Raw genomic sequence first — 18,184 nt, 5'->3', positions numbered from 1 at the left:
AAACATTTACTCCGTGCCTGTTATGGAAGAAGTTTTCCCAGGCCAGAATACCTAAACATTTGGACCACTATACTTTTGCTGTGGACCATAAAATTAAAAAGGTAGGACGGTCGTGGACCTTAAGGACAGCGGAGGTCACTAAGGCGTTAAAGAGAAGGTGAGCAATTACGAGTTCTAGAACCGAAGGACCTTGATCGTTCATTGGACTTAGGGTGTGTCAATCTTCACCTTTCAGCAAATGAGCTTAGAGGTCGTTGTGAGGGAAGTGGTCCTTTATTGGCCCTTCCTAGTTCCGGTCTTCCTGTACTCCGCAACCTTACTTGGCGGTTGGACGCTTTGCCGCCTTGTTGCGTAGTCTGAGGCACCGCCTTTGTGGGCTGTTCCTGGGAACATTCCTTGCCCGTTACTTTCTGTCGTGAGGCCTCCTCTGGCACCAACAGACTTTTGACCCCTCAGCGTTAGGCGCTCCCACCTCGCCTCAGGCACGACTGGCTGCCATCAGCCTCCACTCAGCGGCAGCCAGCTTGGTGGCCACCATCTTGGCCGCTGTCGTCGCCACTCCGGGCCGATTGTCTCCCAGCTGAGGTACTAACTGGTGTCATGTCTGCCACAGGGGATCGGGATCTGCCCCAAGAAGGCCAAGAAGGCCTGGCAAGCCTGGCGGGAGACCATGCTGAGGCAGCTGAAGCTGACAGTGAGGTAGGCCGCCACCTCAGCTCTGAGGGGGGCGAAGTGGCGCCTGCAGCCGGGGAGGCCGGGTTTGCAGGGCCCGAGGGAGGCCCCGGAGAAGAGGCAGAGGAGAGAGTGGAGGGGGAGCAGGAGGAGATAGTGGCCGGATCCGAGGAGGACTCCGACATTGGGCCGGCTGACGAAGAAGAGTACCTGGCAGCTGCGGCGAGGGGTATGGACGTGGTGGTGGACGCACGTCGCTTCCCCATGGCGGGCTTCCGGTGGATGTTCCTGGACTTGGTCCACTCACTCCTCCACCGCATCTACTACAATGATCACATCCTGGTCCGGCCCCACAGAGGCCGCATGATTGTGAGGCATGAGACCCCTGCGGCCGCCAACTCGGCTGAGCTCCCAGTGCTCCAGGTGCCTGAGCTGCCCAGGGTCAGGCCCGCGTTCAACTTGGGCGAAGGCGACGTGCCCAGCCTGCCCTCGGTTGCGGCCATTCAAGACCTCGAGGACACTGTGGTGGCCCAAGTATCTGAGGAGGCCAAAGATGGCGCCACGGCGGCCGCGAAGCCTGCCGAGGAGGCCACAGGGGGAGCTGTGGAGGAGGCCGCGGAGAGCGCTGCACAGGACGCTGCGGGAGAAGCTGCAGAAGGGGCCGCAGGCCCAGAGGGTGAGAACTGGGCAGCGCGCTGGGAGGCCAGGAGCCTGCGGCTTTGGCTCGGGTGGGTTCTGGGTTGGGCAGAGGTGACCGCACACTCCCTGGCCCTGCTGGCGGCAGACTTCCAGTGGGGAAGCGGCGGGTTGCGTCCTTTCCAAATGGTCCTGAATGGAAGCCCAATTCTATAACAACCTTTACATTTCTGAGGAAGCCTACGCTGCCCTCCACCAACCTGGGCTCAATGAGAGATCTGCGATTATCCATGCAGTTAAAGTGCCCACACATGAATGCCAGTGGGAAGCAGGTGTTCGGGAGGTAACTTGGGAGGAAATGGAAAAACTTACTTTAATAAGTTAATAAAAAAAAAAAGTTAGTGGCTTTTTAAAAAGTAAAGATTCTTGGGGCTAGCATTGTGGCACAACGGGTTAAGACTCTGCTTGACACAATTTGAATCCTAGCCACTCTACTTACCATCCGGCTTCCTGCCGATGTGCCAGGCAAGGCAGGAGAGGATGGGCTGCCACCCATGGAGACCAGGATGGAATTCCTGGATCCTGGCTCCTAGCTGTTGCAGCAGTTCATGAGTGAAACAACAGATGAAAGATCTCTCTCTCTATCTGTGTCTTTCTCTGTGTGTTTCTCGCTGTCACTCTGCTTTTCAAATAAATAAATACTTAAATTTTTTTAAGTGTAAAGATTCTTAGAAAGCAATCCCCCTAAATGGTGAACTGATACAGAAGCACTTGATAAAAGTGAAATATTCAGGATGTTGAGGAACAAGTGAGCCTGACCATGGAATTTGTCTTTGATGCAAACAGGTATTTTCCCAACAAATCCTATCAAAACATATAGAATGCGATCAGTCCCAGTGATGCTGATGTCTTTCCAAAGGGCAGAAATAATCAGCTGCCCAGGGTGGGTGATTTACTGGAAAAGCGAAATTAGGTCACTGTGGAAATGATCAAGTAGTGCAAATGTGAGAGCCCTGGAGGTTTTGTTATCAGCCAGCAAAATCGTGCCCAGCGGTTCTTTTCTTAGTTCTGTTCTCCTGCTTTTCCTGAGGGTAGAGTACTAGATAGTGCTACCAGTTATATATTAAATTTTCTTTCCATGAACGTCTGATGCCAAAATCTGTACTTTTTTCCCACTAAAGAAGTAACTGAATGGGATGAAGGTGCTGTAAGTGAGGAAGAGAAAGCAGAAAAGGAAGAAAATGAGAAGAACATCGAAGAACAAAAAGAAGGACCTGAAAATGACGCAGACCCAGGAGATGGAAAATCAAGGTATCAGTCTGTAGCTTTGAGTACATTCAGCCATTCCTGGCATTTACCTGTCTGATAACTTAATCTTATTTTACTCAAAAAAAATTCTCCATTAAATCAATCAAGAAAAAGTTTTTCTGAAATTAATTTAAAATTCATTTAATTTAATAATTTAATTTAAAATTTAAAAATCATTTAAAATTGTCTAACAGCATGTTACTTTAGAATATTTAGGTAGCTAGTAAAATGCAATGTGTACTGAAATATACTTCATGGCTACTTATTTGTTCTTGTGAGGCCTTTTATTCTCTAGCTGTAAGACCAGTAAATTTATCAGAACTGGTACCTGAAACCAGTATTTGTTTTTAAAATCAGTTACCAGAAGCAGCAGCTAATGTGGTTGGCCACATACCAGTTGGCTCATCATTACTTGGCCACAGAAATGCAGTTTCCCATACTAACCAGTAGACAATGCCTTTCTTTTATTTTTTTAAATATTTATTTATTTATTTATTTATTTGAAAGGCAGAGTTACAGAGAGGCAGAGGCAGAGAGAGAGAGAGAGAGAGAGAGATGTCTTCCATGAGAGAGAGAGAGAGAGAGAGAGAGAGAGGTCTTCCATCCGCTGGTTCACCCCCCAGATGGCCGCAATGGCTGGAGCTGAGCCAATCTGAAGCCAGGAGCCTGGAGTTTCTTCTGGGCCTCCCACACAGGTGCAGTGGCCCAAGGACTTGGGTCATCTTCCATTTCTTTCCTAGGCCATAGCAGGGAGCTGGATTGGAAGTGGCGCAGCTGGAACTCAAACTGGTGCCCATATGGGATGCCGGTACTTGCAGGTGGTGGCTTTACCCGCTATGCCACAGTGCCAGCCCCGACAATGCCTTTCAAAATGTGAAGTTTCACAAATATCAAAAAGTTAGGCATTTCAATTAGGACTACATTTAATGTTTGATGACTGTTAATTCAGTTGTAGATTTTTCTATTTTGTGTGGCAAAGAAAAAAAACTTAGTTAAAGTATGATTATTGTTTACCATTGAATTAGTAATTAAGTCTTAATTTACATCTTTTGCTTTAGTGTATTTAAATAATAAGCTAATATTTTGCTTTATTCCCATATTTTCACAGCTGCATATCTCATAGTAACAGCATTTTCCCTATGTGGTAAATATGGAAACCAAGGATCTGGGAGGGTAAGGGATTATCATTTGGGCAAGTTACACAGGCTTTTTCTTTACTTTTTTAAAAGATTGATTTATTGATTTTAAAGGCAGAGTTACAGAGAAAGGAGGGGGGAGAGATCTTTTACCCACTGGTTGACTCCCCAAATGGCTGCAATAGCCAGAGCTGGCCCAGGCTGAAGCCAGGAACCTGAAACTCCATCCTGGTCTCACACATGGGTACCAGGGGCCCAAGTACTTGAGTCATCATCTGCTGCTTTCCCAGGCACATTAGCAGGGAGCTGGATCGGAAGTAGAGCGACTGGGAGTCGAACTGGCGCCCATATGGGATGCCAGCATCATAAGTGGTAGCTTAACCTGCTGCACCAGAACGCTGGCCCCCAGCACAGGCTTTTAAGGTGGAGAGACTTACTTAAATGCCAGAATGGCCTCTCAAAACAACAACAGCAACAAGCATTTCTGGTGTTAGGTAAGGATGGTGTGATCACATGATTGAAGCCATTGGCTGCAAGAGCACCCGATAGCCAAAGGTTTTAATTACAAGAAGAAATAGGGGCTATTTTCTTAGATTTAGGAAGCAGATTAATGTTGTATGATTATTAATTTTCTCTCATTTTATTCTGTAGTTACAAAGAATAGAAAGAAAAGGACAGCGAAAGAAGAAAGAACGTATTCTTTCTAGGTTTTTCATTTTTGAAGCCCAAGGAGACTTCATCAACACTAATTTCATTCCTGTGTTCACCACCCAAAAAGTGATTTCTAATGATAGCTGACTTTTCTCTTAATGTTTTGAAGATATATTTAACAGCATTTGTTCAAGTTAAGAATAAAAGGTTTGCTTTAAACTTAAATAGAAATATAGGCAGATTTTATTCAAGATAAGTAACATTCAAATATGTTTACCTTTTATTTTGATTCACTTTATTTGCATTTGGAAGGGATCATTTTCCATCATTTGATAAACTTATTTTCTTGTAGCTCAAATAATGAAAATTTCAAGTTTCAAATAGTTTTTGTAGAGAGCTCAAACCTTTAGTTAAAGCTATATTGTCTACAAATCAATAGCCATGTGTGGCTCCTGAGCACTTGAAATGTTAGTTCAATTTGAAATGTGTTGTAAGTGTAAAACAATGCAAAATGCCTCATCAATAACTGTGTGCTGAAATGACAATATACTGTTAACCAAAATGTACTATTAAAATTTCTTTCAGCAGCTCCTTTTTACTTTTTCATTGTGACTACTAGAACATTTAAATTACACATTGGGGGTAAAGTTATATGTCTACTGGACAGTGCCGCTCTGGAGCATGGTTTTGAGGGAAACCTTATGGATAGCCCAGCTTGTCTGGAAGTTAAATAGTGCTGCTGAACTTGGGCACAGACTTTGCATTTGGGGCAATGGTGGTTCTCAAATGTTGTCTCTGGATTAGCAGATCACCATCACCTGAGAACGTGTCACAAGTGCTGACTCTCAGGCCACATCCAAATCTTCTGAATCATAAACTGAGGTTTGAGGTCAGCCATCTGTTATTTAAGAGAGAGAGACAGAGACAGAGAGAGAAAGGTATCTTCCTTCCACCGTTTCGGTTCACTCCCCAAATGGCCACAACAACTGGGGCTGGGCCAGGCTAAAGCCAGGAGCCAGGAACTCCATCTGGGTTTCCCACATTGGTATCAGGGGCCTGAGTACTTCAGCCGTCTTCCACTGCTTTCCTAGGTGCAGTAGCGGGAAGCTGGATTGGAAGTGGAGCAGCCAGGACTCAAACCAGTGCCCATATCGGATGGCAGCGCCTCAGACAGAGGCTTACACTGTTAACAGTGCCACAATGCCAGCTCACAGCCATTTGTTTTTAACAAGCCCTCCAAGGAGTCCTGACGCACACTAAGGTTTGGGAAGAGGCTGTGAGACACTCACCTAAGATAAGGCCAGTCTTAAAAGTCACTGGCTTATGCCTGTTGCAGGTAAACTGAACAGGACAGCAAGGGCTGGGCAGGAAGGAGACTAGAGCTCACAGAGGCTGAGACACAGAGGGGAAGAGATTAGCTGATTGCAACAGAAATATGTCTAAGGGGGAAAGCTAGCTCCAGAAGATGTAAACATGATGACATATGAAGTCTCAGAAACCCTGCAAATCATCACTGATACCTACTGTGGGTACATAGAAGCTAAAAAGCATGCATATGAGGTATGTGTAAAGATGTAGCATGCAGAAAGGTGTGTATTGGACAGAGAAACAGCTAAGATGGAATTCATCTCCTAGGGAAAGGGGGGGGGGGATTGGGATTGTACAGAGGGCTCCATCTTTGGCGTCAGGTGTACCGGTAATGTTACATGTCTAGCTGAGTGGTGAATACATGGATGTTTATGGTTGTATTCTTGTGTCCTGGGAGTTCTGAAATAATCCCAAAGGGAGAAGAGGGGAGGAAAGCAGTGTTTTCCATGCCACTGGGGCAGGACCTAGAGGAGTCGACGAATTCTAAAACCCAACCTGACCTTTCAGGTCATTATGAAGATACCTCTGTCATGGAAGGAGATAAACCATGTTAAATTAGTTGATTTAAACATTTCAGATATTTAGACATAGGGGTTTGTGGATCCCCAGCTGAATTCTTGTTCTGAACTCCAAAAATGTTACAAGCAGGCTAGACTAAATAAACCACTTTCCCTTCTTCATTCTCTGTCACTCTTTTTTTTTCTGACAGGTGGAGTGGATGGTGAGAGAGAAAGACAGAGAGAAAGGTCTTCCTTTACCGTTGGTTCACCCTCCAATGGCTGCTGCGGCCAGCGCACTGCGCTGATCCGAAGCCAGGAGCCAGGTGCTTCCTCCTGGTCTCCCATGCAGGTGCAGGGCCCGAGCACTTGGGCATCCTCCACTGCCTTCCTTGGCCACAGCAGAGAGCTGGACTGGAAGAGGGGCAACCGGGACAGAATCCGGCACCCTGACCGGGACTAGAACCCGGTGTGCCGGCGCTGCAGGCGGAGAATTAGCCTAGTGAGCCGCGGTGCTGGCTCTCTGTCACTCTTTATTGCCTAAGCAGGTGGGGCCCTGTGCTTCTGAAAAGGGCTTGTTGCAGTTAAACCATCTTGCTATAGGTCTTGGACCTAGTCCCTGAGCCAGGACGGAGTGCAGTCACTAACCACCTTGTCCCTTCTACTCATGCCCAGCTGCGCCCCTCTCCCACCAGTCTCTCACTTAACTTCCCAGGTGTTCATATGCAAATCCTCTTCAATAGCACTTCTCCTCCACACCAAGCCCCTTAGGAGGGCATCAGCTTGGCAGACTCATCTGTGTGGTAGCCCCTCCTATGAAGCACAATTTCTTATGAGCATTTTGCTTCTCTGAACACCTTCAAAGTCTGAGTTGTCAATACCCTATTTGATTTTCCTCCCCCATGAAACAGACTGAGATGGTCTAAAGAACAGGCTTTATTGATTTCATTTGCTCTATATAAATCAAAAAAATCAAGAAAGTGCAAAGAAGCTGAAAACAATGTGTCACTAGACTTTAAAAAAAAAAAAACCTCATCAATTAAAAGAGCTTTGTTAACTGTGGAAAATAAATTGTTAAGAGAGGGAAGGATTACCTGCATGAAGGTCATCTACTGTTCATTATGGGATACAAAGGTAATAATATCCAGTCTATCAAAAACCTAACTTTATCAAAAAAGACAAAAACACAGTATCAGAAAAAAATAGATGCTAATAGAGAAAATGCGACACCTAGCAAGTGGTCAGTATTGTGTCACATTATATCAGCAGCAGCCAGCACCCAGGTACTTAAATTAGCTCTGGCTCCTCACTGCCTTGCTGCCTCGGTGGGCATTTTGGGATGGAGCAGGGCCCCGCTCAGGATGTAAAGGCATAGGTGGATGTTCAGGCCTGCATATCTGTTTAAACAGAGTAACCCTGAAGAGACAAAGGCAGACATAGTGATAACTATAATGAGAAGTCACTTCTGGGTCACCTAATAAGCTAGGGTTAACTGGCAAGGCATCTAAGGTCATCTCTCTCAACGTGTTTGGTGGGTTTGCGGGATAGAATAAAAAGGAAGGATGTAGAAAGGAGGACTTAACTAATTTTTGGTGAACCTGGAGGAGAGTCTAAGGTGGTCTACACCTTGGAAATCTAGCTGATTAAGGGACTGACTCTGGAGGTAAACGTGCCTAAATCTGTACTCCTCCGCCTGGGAGTTTTAAAAGGAGGTGATGCACTACAGAAACAGACTGCATGGCAAGATGCAAAGGGAGGGGTCAAATTTGCAGGGCTACTCGGCTCCTGCCCTCCCAACTGATCTTTCCCCCTCATCCTGACACTTCCTCTCCCGCTCTCCTTTTAGGCCTTCTCTCTTCCCCATGGTTGGGGTGAGTGGGTCTCTTGGGAGGTGGGGGCTCTCCAGCCTAGTACCTTCTGAGGTGTGTGTCTCTAGGAATGAGGGTGGCAAGAAGCATTGGTGGTAACTCTACTGAAGGCTAGGCATTCATGGCATTTATTTCATTCAAAGGATTGTAAGTTTCTATTCCCCTTTCTAAGGCCTTTTTGCTTAATAAAAATGGTCACAGGAAATAAATCACTGCACAGAATTAATGCAACTGTTGGCAATTATCATTTAAAATGCTTACGCTTCACCTAGGACCTACTTATTACATCGTCTATGTTTTGTGGCTCCATGCTTTGGATTTCTTCTTGGCCATAGAGAACCAGACAGGCTCAACTGGCTGAACCAGCTCAGCTGGTTCAACCGGCTCAGCCAGCTCAACTGGCTGATGGGACTTGGCTGGAAAAGTTGAAGATTCTTTAGTTTCTTTTTGCTTGGCAGGGATGTGAAGTATCTTCTGATCTTCAAGTACAGCTGGAACCATAGCAAGCAACATACAAACAGTAAGAAGCCTCTGAGACATTGGGATATGTCTATGGGATGCAATAAAATGGTTTATCCTTTCAGCTTTCCTCTGCTCTCCCCCCACTCTTATTACTTTCCAATTCTTGCTCCCTGGGGTGCCAGGCTTCTAAAAGCTGGCATCTGAGCCATGCCATGATATGTCAAAAGGGTAAAATCAACATGACTATGGCTACTAGGGTCTGGGCTTGGGAAAACCTGAGAGGTAAAACCTGTATCTGTTAACTCACAATATTTGCATGTTATTGGATTTTAAGGTAATATCTTTGTCTTACCAGTTCGTGATGTCATGTGAAATGAAATTGATGACTCAATCGATCTTACCCAGTAAAAGTTGATGCTAAATAATATTGTACCAACTGCTGTGGCCAAACAGCCTATCTTTATCTTCCTCAATTCCACTCCCTCTCTCATCTTGCATCATGGCTGATTGACTCAGTGGCTTAGACTCAAGCAGTGGTTGTCAGTCCTGACTACATATAAGAATCACATAAGGCTCTTTAAAAAAGTATCAATGTCCACACCATTTCCTAAACTGACTGAATTAGAATCTCTTGATGGAGCCAAGGTCCTTTGTAATTGTTTAAAAAGCTTACCAGGTGATTCTAATACATAGTGAGAATTAAAAGCCACTCCACAGGAAAATAAGTGCCTATGAGGCCATTGATCACTGTAGACAGGTCAATTGTTATTTCATGTTCTGATAATGAGTTCTTAAATTCCTATCCTAATTTATGCATGAGGGAAATAAAAAAACCCTTTTGCACACAACTCTTTCTGATGAGATCACTTCCTGTTGTGTCCCAGTACATGTGGTGCTTTTCAGCAGTCAACATTTCCCTGCTTTTCATATCCCTGCTCAGAATATGGAGGGGATGAAATAAGTCTTTCAAACAGTTAAAAACAATTCCACACCATTGAACCTTTATAGTGAATTATTTTCAACAGTTTCATTGGGGACATAGAAGGCAAAATTTGTTATGAACTGGAAAGTGGCTGGGTACTTTCTTCTTGCATATCCAGCTACAAAAATATTTTAGTGAGTTACCAAAATTTTGTGCCTAGATAGCTTCTTCAATGAGATAAAAGACTGGAAGACCTCCCTGGAATTTACATTGGATTTATATTGGTCATAATAATTGGATTTTCCTAAAATAAGTGTATACTGTGTCTACCGGAAGAGCAATGAGCGAATCATGAAGCTCATTTGAGGGTAAGAGACATATTGTATGAGGTTGAAATTGCATAATTTTCACAACATCCTGCCAGGGCTGTTTTCATAGGAGTATGTGCTTTTACCTGATTTGATTAGCTTCATCTGTGCCATCTTCTGTCTATGGACATTGGAAGTGAAAATCTTTCTTGATTGGTTGTCATTTTCAGGGTCAGCTCCCTTTAATTCAAAAATGGAAACAGAAAACATGAAAGTCCTGACATTAAACAATGAATTACTTATTCAGAAGACCATAGGCACAGGCCCAGTTCTAGGAACTATTTGTTCAATAATAATTAAAAGACAACAGATGGATACACATACAGATACAGACAGAGAAGGAAAGAAATATCACTGAGCCTCCTGGTTTGGAACTTATGTTCACAAAACCTAAGCTGGCTCATATCTATCACCTTAAAACTTGTAAGAAAAGCTTGTCTCTATAGAGTAACATGAGAATTAGTTAACTTAAGAACTTTCTTTTCCTTAGCACTTTACCAGTACTTAACAGCAAGCTAACAGAATATGGTGATTACAAACAAATCTGGTGAATTCACTGGAGTTCCCTAGAATTGCTCTTAGGAAAACTTTCTGACATATGACTTGAAGCACTCCCTACACTAAAAAAATAATGTGACTGTAGGTCTTTCCAAAATTTTAGTTTAGGTTTTTCAGATTAACCTCTCCAAAACTGGTCTAAATGAATGCATTTATATACACTAGTGTATTTCTCACTAATAAAAGCTTTAACCAAGGTGGATCTTACCCTTGGACAATCCTGCTCCCACACAAATACTAATGATAAAAAAGGAAAGATCTTTGGGGCTGGCATTGTGGCATAGTGGGTAAGGCTACTTCCTGTGATGCCAGCATCTCATATGGGTGCCAATTCATGTCCTGGGTGCTCCACTTCTGATCCAGCAGCAGAGTATAACCTATGGTGTTTGGGTCTCTGGCACCCACATGAGGGACCCAGATGGAGCTGTTGGTTCCTGGCTTTGGCCTGCCCCAGCGCTGGCCATCTGGGGAGTGAACGAGTGGATGAAGATATCTCTCTCTCGCTCTCTTTCTCTCTCTCTCTCAGTTTCCCTCCCTCTCTGTAGCTCTTTTGAAATAAATAAATAAATAAATCTTTTTTTTAAAAGGAAAGATCTTTAAAGCAAAGAGTTAAATAGGTTCCCACGTGATCTCTCAACATATTTAAGATGCACTTAAAATATAAAAATGTAGATCTATGTCTTTATATGTAAATTTGGTATTTTCCTGAGTCAGTTTTCTGCAGTTTTGACAAGAGGAAAGCAAGCTCCCTGATCCATATGTCGTACCATTAGCCTAGGTCATCACTTTTAACAATCACATCAAGCTAAATGAATATGTAGAAATCCAAATGCCAAGCACATAAAGATAAGCTGTTACGTACTCATAGAGAAAGGTGCTCAGAGATGAAATATAAAATGAAAAAAATAATACAGTGCTCCTCACCCCTTGTCTGCAGTTTCGTTTTCCGAGGTTTCAGTTCAACTGTATTTAATTGCAGTGTGAATTTTTTAAAGATTTATTTATCTATTTGAAAGAGTTACACAGAGAGGAGAGGCAGAGAGAGAGAGAGAGAGAGGTCTTCCATCCAATGGTTCAGTCCCCAATTGGCCGCAAGGGCAGGAGCTGCGCCTATCCGAAGCCAGGAGCCAGGAGCTTCTTCTGGGTCTCCCACGTGGGTGCAGGGGTTCAAGCACTTGGGCCATCTTCTACTGCTTTCCCAGGCCATAGCAGAGAGCTGGATTACAAGTGGAGCAGCAGGGACTCGAACCAGCACCCATATGGGATGCCGGCACTGCAGGCAATGGCTTTACCCAATATGCCACAGTGCCTGCCCAGAATGTTTTAAAATATTCATTTAAATTTAGAGTGATAGAGTCAGAGACGCTACAGACTGAAACAGAGATCTTCTTGCTTCTGGTTCACTTCCAAAATGCCCCCAACAGCTGGGGTTGGCACAAGTTGAGAGCCAGGAACTCCATCTTAGTCTCCCACCTGGATGGCCGGGACTGAAGCACGTAAACCATTATCTGCTGTCTCCCAGGCACATTATCTGGAAGCTGAATCAGAAGTGAAGTTCCTGGAACTTGAACCATGCACTCTGATATGGGATGCAGACATCTTAAGCATTGACTTAATGCACTCTACTGCAACACCTGCCCCAGGTGCAAAATTATTAAATGGAAAATTCCAGAGATAAATGATTCATAAGTTTTAAATCACATTCTCTTCTCAGTAGCATGATGAGCTCTCACTCCATCTAGCTCTTTACTGCCTGGGATGTGAAGCATCCTTTGGTCTAGCATATTTATGTCTTACACACTACTGGCCTATTAGTCATTTAGTAATTGTCCAGGTCATGATGCCACGGTATTTGTGTTCAAGTCACCTTCATTTTACATAATAATGGCCCCAAAACACAAGAGTAGTGATGCTGGCAATTCGAAAATGTCAAAGAGAAGCTGTAAAGTGCTTCCTTTAAGTGAAAATTTTTAACTTAGAATGGAAAGAAAAAAGTCACATGCTGAGGTTGCTAAGATCTATGGCAAGAAAGCATTTTATAGCCATGAAATTGTGAAGAGGGAAAAATAGTTTTGATGTCTCATCTAAACTGCCAAAGTTATGGCCATAGGACATGCTGTATGCTTAGTTAAGACACAAAAGGCACTGAATTACAGGACTTGTACTACCCATGGTTTCAGGCATCTACTGGGGATCTTGGAACATATTCCCTGCAGATAAGGGGAGACCACTATATTTATAATTTTATTGCATTGATAAAAATGCATATACCTACTTACAGGCATAAAATATCCATAAGAATAGTCATTCAGCTCTTAGCCCAGTGGCTACATTTGGCATATATTGTATGACTTAATCCTTATCTCTTAACCAACTTCATGGAATTCTGCTCAATTATTTAGGACAGGTTTTGATTTATAGACTCCTCATATCAACAACTTTCCACAACCCTTTAAGAGCACAAACTGGTACACATTTATATGAGTTTAAGGCAAGTCTTTCTCCTACCCCCTCACCACCACCAGAGAAGCCCTTCTGGCTTGCCTAATATTCCTAAAGATGGGTCAGAAGTATGTGTCTGGCAAAGTTCCCAGTGGAAGCTCAAATGGTGGCTCCAGCAACCATTTGGAGTATTTTCTGGGTGGCCCCAGGTCCTACCACATAAACAGGCTCCTTAGTCGCAGCCTCTGCTCCAGTTCTGTCCTTGAATTTTGATGGTCTCATAGGTACAGGAGTCTGGAAACCCTTTTGCTTCTGCTTTGCCATGGTTATCCAAGCTGGCTCTGAGATAGCACTGTCTGATTGTTGACCAGGATGCTTTCCTGACAAAGGAATGAAAGGAGTTAGGACTGAAGCAAGGCAGGCAGGGTCTTAGCCTTAGTCCCACCTGGGACAATCATGTCCCAAGTGGGATCCTTGTGAGTTGCCAAATGAAAATGAACAGATCTCTAGTAGATAAGCACCCCTCCTTTGCCTACAACCTTACAAGTCAAGTTCTTGGGTGATCAAGAAGCTGTACTTCAAAATAGGCATACTGTCCCCTTACTGGACCCCTTCCTTCCTTTGTTCATCCTATGTCCCGTACTCCAATCAAGATATGATAATGGTTGCCAGTGGGGCTGAGAAAACTCCTAAGAAGCAAGAAGCTCAGGCCATTGATGTCCTTTCTCTGTCTCCAAGGAAAATATAGTATTTGTTACCCAGTCATAGTCCCCCAGGCAAGTGTGTGGTTACAGGCAGATATAAGACTATGTGTGTGAAGGTACAAAGTTTTGGGAGAGATTTGTGTTGAAAATATCAGGTAGTCCTTTATTCTTAAGACATTTCTGTAGATAGGAGATATACCTCAGTGAATTACAGGGAATTCAGATTTAGGCTGAGAGTCTGAACACAGCGCTTTGTTAATGAGTTGCCTTTTAAGACTGTAAATGGTGTTGAGGAGGGGCATGATACATGTGAAAGTATTTTGAGAAAAGCATGAAATACTATCCAAATGTAAGGAATACAGAGCTTAGGGGAAGAGGGAATGGGCAGAGTTCATGTGTCTGTTACAGAATGTGAATGAATGTCCAGAGGGGAACCCCCCAGAGAAAGGGGAAGACTCAAAATTGACTATTTCCAAATCCAATCATGTAGAATAGGGCACTATACTGTCCCTAAATGCACGAGCCAGCTCCATCAAAGCAACAGTGCAGTAGGCAAGGCGAGGACAGATCTCAAGGCCCACACCATGCTAAGTTTTCTAGTTCTTCCCTCCCTTTAGCACCTTACTTGCCATCTGAAGAAACACAAATCTCACCTGGGGTCTTGTAGGCAGGTTGCTTCTGGGCCACAGCTTCAGATTTGGGCTCGCTCAGCTGCTTCCCCTCCAGCTCAGGTATTGTGGTGGTGGTCTCTGCAGTGTCCAGGAGCCCCCGGGACGCTCTTCTTCTCATCCGCTGCTCTCTACCTTCAGAGAATGGAATCGGGCCTGAGGGCAGTGGAGGAAGCTGGGCAAAGTTATCTAGTTTTGTGCTCTTATACTTCCGGGAGGAAGGGAGTCTTCTCAGTTGCACTCCAAAACATTTTTCAACGCCAGCCTCGTTAGTGGTGACATTGGAGCGGTTGTCATTATTTCCATCACCACTCTCAAGGCCTTCCCTCTTAGAGTACGTGCCCCCAGAAACAGGTGTTTTCGAGGCTGGGGCAAGGGTGAACTTCCTAGGTTTGGTGGTAACAGTCATGAGGTCTTCAGAGCCTGCGCTGTGCTGCTTGGTCTTGTTTGGAAAAACTGAGCCTTTTGGTAGGGACTCTCTGCCAGAATTGCCCTCCAAAATGGTTCCCTTGGTAGTAGCGCTCGTGGAGTTTGAAAGAACCTGTTGCTCATATTCAGAGTCTCCAAAAGGCGGTAAAGGGTTCCTGGGTTGCAGGTGCTCTTGAGGACTGCTCCGCCTTACAGGCCCATCCACTGAGCCCGCCGGGCAAGTCTGCGGCTGCAACTGCGACCCATTCAACGCTTGAGGAGCGCGTCTGGGAGGCAGGCTCTCTCTAGAAGGCCTCCACTCTTCAGGAGAGCTTTCAGAAACACAGGGGACTTCTTGCTGGCACTCAAACTTTCCCAAGGCTGGGGCGTTCTGTCTACGAGGCAGCTGCTCTTCAGCAGTGCTTCTCTTCACAGGAACGTGCTCTGAGGATGAGGGAACTTCTTGCAGGTCTTTGGGCCTGCCCACAGACTTGACAGAGTGCTTCAGAGGCAGCGTCTTCGAAGATCTGCCTCCCCCGGGGTCAGCCTGCTCCCGATCTGAGAACACTTTGTGATCCATTTTAGGCCTCAACAGAGACTTGGATGGATGCTTTGGAGGCGGGGGGTCCGTGCAAGAGCTCTCTTTGGGAGCCGAGTCCTCTGAGAAGATTTGCTGTGCCATAAACTTCACAAACGACCGGGAAGGATGGCTGGCAAGCAGCGACTTCTCTACTTTAGTCGTGTTTGTTAGGCGTGAGGATATCTCCTGCACTTTGGACTTGACAGAGAGCTGAGTAGAACATTTGGGGGGCACCGCCTCCCCTGACATGCGTCCCTCAACAGCAGCACTCTGGGGCCCTGTGGCCATTTTCTGGACATCATGTGTTACAGTGGACGGAGAAGCGTGTCCAGAAAGCAGCAGTTCTGCAGAAACGCCACCCTCAGGGGCAACACCCTCTGCACTTGCAGCCTTCGCCGGGGGCTGAGCATGGGGCCTGGGAGATTCCAGCTCCACAGACATCCTCCCCTCAGCTGCAGCACTCTCTGAACCTGCAGAGACTTGCTCAAAGGCGGGGCTCCCCGGTGCTTGTTGGCTGTGTCTGGAGGCAGTGGCTTCCCATTGCGCAGAAGCACTCGCGGAGCCTACGATCTTCTGCAGCTGGCTGCTAGGCCTGACCGAGGCCTGGGGAGGGCACCCAGGAGGCGACAGCTCTCCACAAACGTCCTCCTTCGCAGCAGCGCTTTCTGAGACGATTCCCTGGACTTGAGGAGTTGTCGAGGACTGGGGAGAATCTTCGGGGAGCAGCAGCGCAACTGCAAGGCCCGTTTCGTCAGCAATAGCCTCCGAACCTGACAACACATCTTGCTGATCCTGAGGCTTAATTAAGGGCTGGGAAAGCAGCTCAGGAGGACGCAGCTCCACGGAATCCTTCTCACCAGCAGAGCGCTTGGAACCTGAAGAATCTTCTTGTTCAACTACTGATTTCAACAGAGGCTGAGAAGCACGCTTGGGAGACAGCGCCTCCGGCGAAACAACCTCTCCGGTAGCTGTAACTTCTGCACGTGAAGGCACTTGCTGCTCAGCTTTTGGCCTCACAGAGCGCTTAGAACTCATTCTGGGAGGCAGTGGCTCCATAGAAATGCCCCAGTCAGTAGCCACACCCTTGGGATTTACAGAGACGTGGTGCTCAGAATTGGGGCCCTCCGACGGCTGGTAAGGGTTTGGGGGAGACACTGACTCCTCAGAGATGCCCTGTTCTGTCGAAGAGCTCAGTGGACTGGAGGAGAGCTGCTGCGGCAACACAGGCCTCCCAGTGGGCAGCGTCTGCTCCGCAGAACCGCTCCCTTCAGCCGTGTTCTTTGGGACTGAGCTGACTTCTGCTTGGTCTCTGGGCTTCCTCAGGGCCTGGGCGCGGGGTCTGATGGGGAGCTGTCCCTCCAAGCTGTTCAAATCTTCAGCACTGCTGTACTTCTCAGCACGACCACTCGAGCCTCTGGGGACTTTTTCAACTTGACACTCCTCAAAGGGTCGGGAAGGGTAGCTAGGAGCCTGCTGCTTCCCAGAGCGGCTTAATTGCATGACAGAATGTTTCGATTTGGGGAAGACTTTTGGTTTATCTTCAAACTTCCCCAAGGATGGAGGAGAGCAACCAGAAGCAGCCAGTTCCTCAGAATTGCTCTGCTCCTGGGTACCACTCTCTGAATCTGAGGTTTCCTTAGCTTCAGGCTTCCCCAGACGCGAGCGAGAATGTGCAGGGATCACTTGCTCCTCAGAACGACTGCCGTCCTCGGAATCATTTTCTGACTCTGAGAGGACTTCCTCAGCCTCGTGTTGCCCTAAGAAAGTGGAAAGGCGTAGGGGAGGCAGCCTCTCTGAAAAAATGATTTCCTCTGCCTCACCGATCATGCCGGAAATTTCACTCACTATAAAGGCCTGGATGATATTTCCAGGAGGCTCACCTTTGAAGGCAGCTGGGACGTCCTGGGCTGGCTGCATTTTGGATCCCTCCGCTGACTGGATCTGAGAGGGCTCCCTGATCACCTGGGCCGCCTCTGCCACTGAGTGAATGGCCTCTTCTGGCCTTGCGGAAGAGCTCTCCATCCCTGGGGAAGCAAGCGCCCTGGCTCGGAGCTTCTTGGCTGCAGAAACCGTATGTTCATGATAGGATGGTGGACCACTAGCCATCGACGCTTCCATGTTTTCAGGTAGAGGCTGGGGTGCTGATGTGTTTTCTGCCTGAAAATGGACATCATCGTTGCTACCACCCATGTCACCTTCATCTGAGAGCAACTTCTGAGCAGTAGCGGTTTCTACTTGTGGAGTTGTGAGCTGCTCCGTGACTTTTGTCTGCAAGTGTAGGTTCCAGAAAGAGCAGTCCTTGGCAGTCTTATCAGTAGGTAAGGACCCAGCCCCATCACCCAGGCCGTGTCCTTTACTGGACTGTACAGAGCTTCTTCCTTTGGACCCACACTCACTCATTCCTAAAGCATTTGCTCCTACTCGTCTACATCTTCCACGTACTGCTGTCATACCGCCTAGGTTCCCAGAAGCATCAGTGTTTGGGGCCTGTTCTGTTGTCTTATCATAAATTTCTGTTTCGTTGTTCTGTTTCTGGCTTGTGGGTTCTGTACCAACGGAAAATAAGGAAAGAAGAATATGTGTGCTGTTGACTTCACAAAATAAACATACTCTGCTGTGGCCCAATGAGTAGCTACTTTGATACTGATTTCTCTAGTATGAAGGAGCATCTACTTATAAGACAGAAACTTGGTCACCATTCACCTTCTAGAGTTGGAAATTCTTTAATCAAAAGGAAATCTCAGTTTCATAAACTAATTTCAAGGTTGGTGCATCAATAAGTTGGTACACTATTAGGTATGAGTCATGTCAAGAGGAAAAGTTCGATTAACTTTGAGGAAACTGAGGCAAGGGGGAGGGAAGTTTTCACTTTCCAGTTAGTACTTCTACTTTCAATTTAATGTTTATCTGAACGACTTGAAATTTTCTATGTGCAT

The 18,184-nt window shown here is 45.9% G+C and overlaps 2 protein-coding genes across 4 annotated transcripts in view; one reads left to right on the top strand and one right to left on the bottom strand.

Annotated features, from left to right (window-relative positions):
• The first annotated feature begins 283 nt into the window (after positions 1–283).
• CT47C1 (cancer/testis antigen family 47 member C1) lies at positions 284–4,990 on the top strand. The gene is made up of 3 exons (XM_089324692.1): positions 284–1,348; positions 2,490–2,619; positions 4,404–4,990. The coding sequence occupies exons 1-3, from the start codon at positions 601–603 to the stop codon at positions 4,414–4,416; spliced, it is 891 nt and encodes a 296-aa protein (XP_089180818.1). The 5' UTR covers positions 284–600; the 3' UTR covers positions 4,417–4,990.
• A 2,198-nt stretch (positions 4,991–7,188) lies between these two features.
• KIAA1210 (KIAA1210 ortholog) overlaps positions 7,189–18,184 on the bottom strand; it is a 71,895-nt gene continuing 60,899 nt past the window's right edge. For 2 of the 3 annotated variants that reach the window (XM_008272926.5, XM_002720213.5), the window contains exons 9-12: positions 14,246–17,794; positions 13,105–13,268; positions 9,975–10,068; positions 7,189–8,627 (exon numbers count right to left, since the gene is read on the bottom strand). In XM_008272926.5, coding sequence (XP_008271148.1) covers positions 8,428–8,627; positions 9,975–10,068; positions 13,105–13,268; positions 14,246–17,794 — 4,007 coding nt within the window. In that variant the 3' untranslated portion in view covers positions 7,189–8,427. The remainder of the gene's footprint in view (positions 8,628–9,974; positions 10,069–13,104; positions 13,269–14,245; positions 17,795–18,184) is intronic. The other variant, XM_089324137.1, reaches the window with a different exon arrangement.

Source organism: Oryctolagus cuniculus, chromosome X, assembly GCF_051225735.1.
Source record: "Oryctolagus cuniculus isolate XC-2025 breed Fujian yellow rabbit chromosome X, ASM5122573v1, whole genome shotgun sequence".
In the NCBI taxonomy this organism is placed as follows: Eukaryota; Metazoa; Chordata; class Mammalia; order Lagomorpha; family Leporidae; genus Oryctolagus; species Oryctolagus cuniculus.
Note: the sequence above shows the minus strand (reverse complement) of the source record. Positions and strands in the feature narration are given on the sequence as shown.

Excerpts from the sequence above, each read along its gene's own strand:
- CT47C1 (XM_089324692.1), top strand. The coding sequence starts at position 601 with ATGTCTGCCACAGGGGATCGGGATCTGCCCCAAGAAGGCCAAGAAGGC. Across the intron at positions 1,349-2,489 it reads AGGGGCCGCAGGCCCAGAGG|AAGTAACTGAATGGGATGAA; the intron begins GTGAGAACTGGG and ends TTCCCACTAAAG.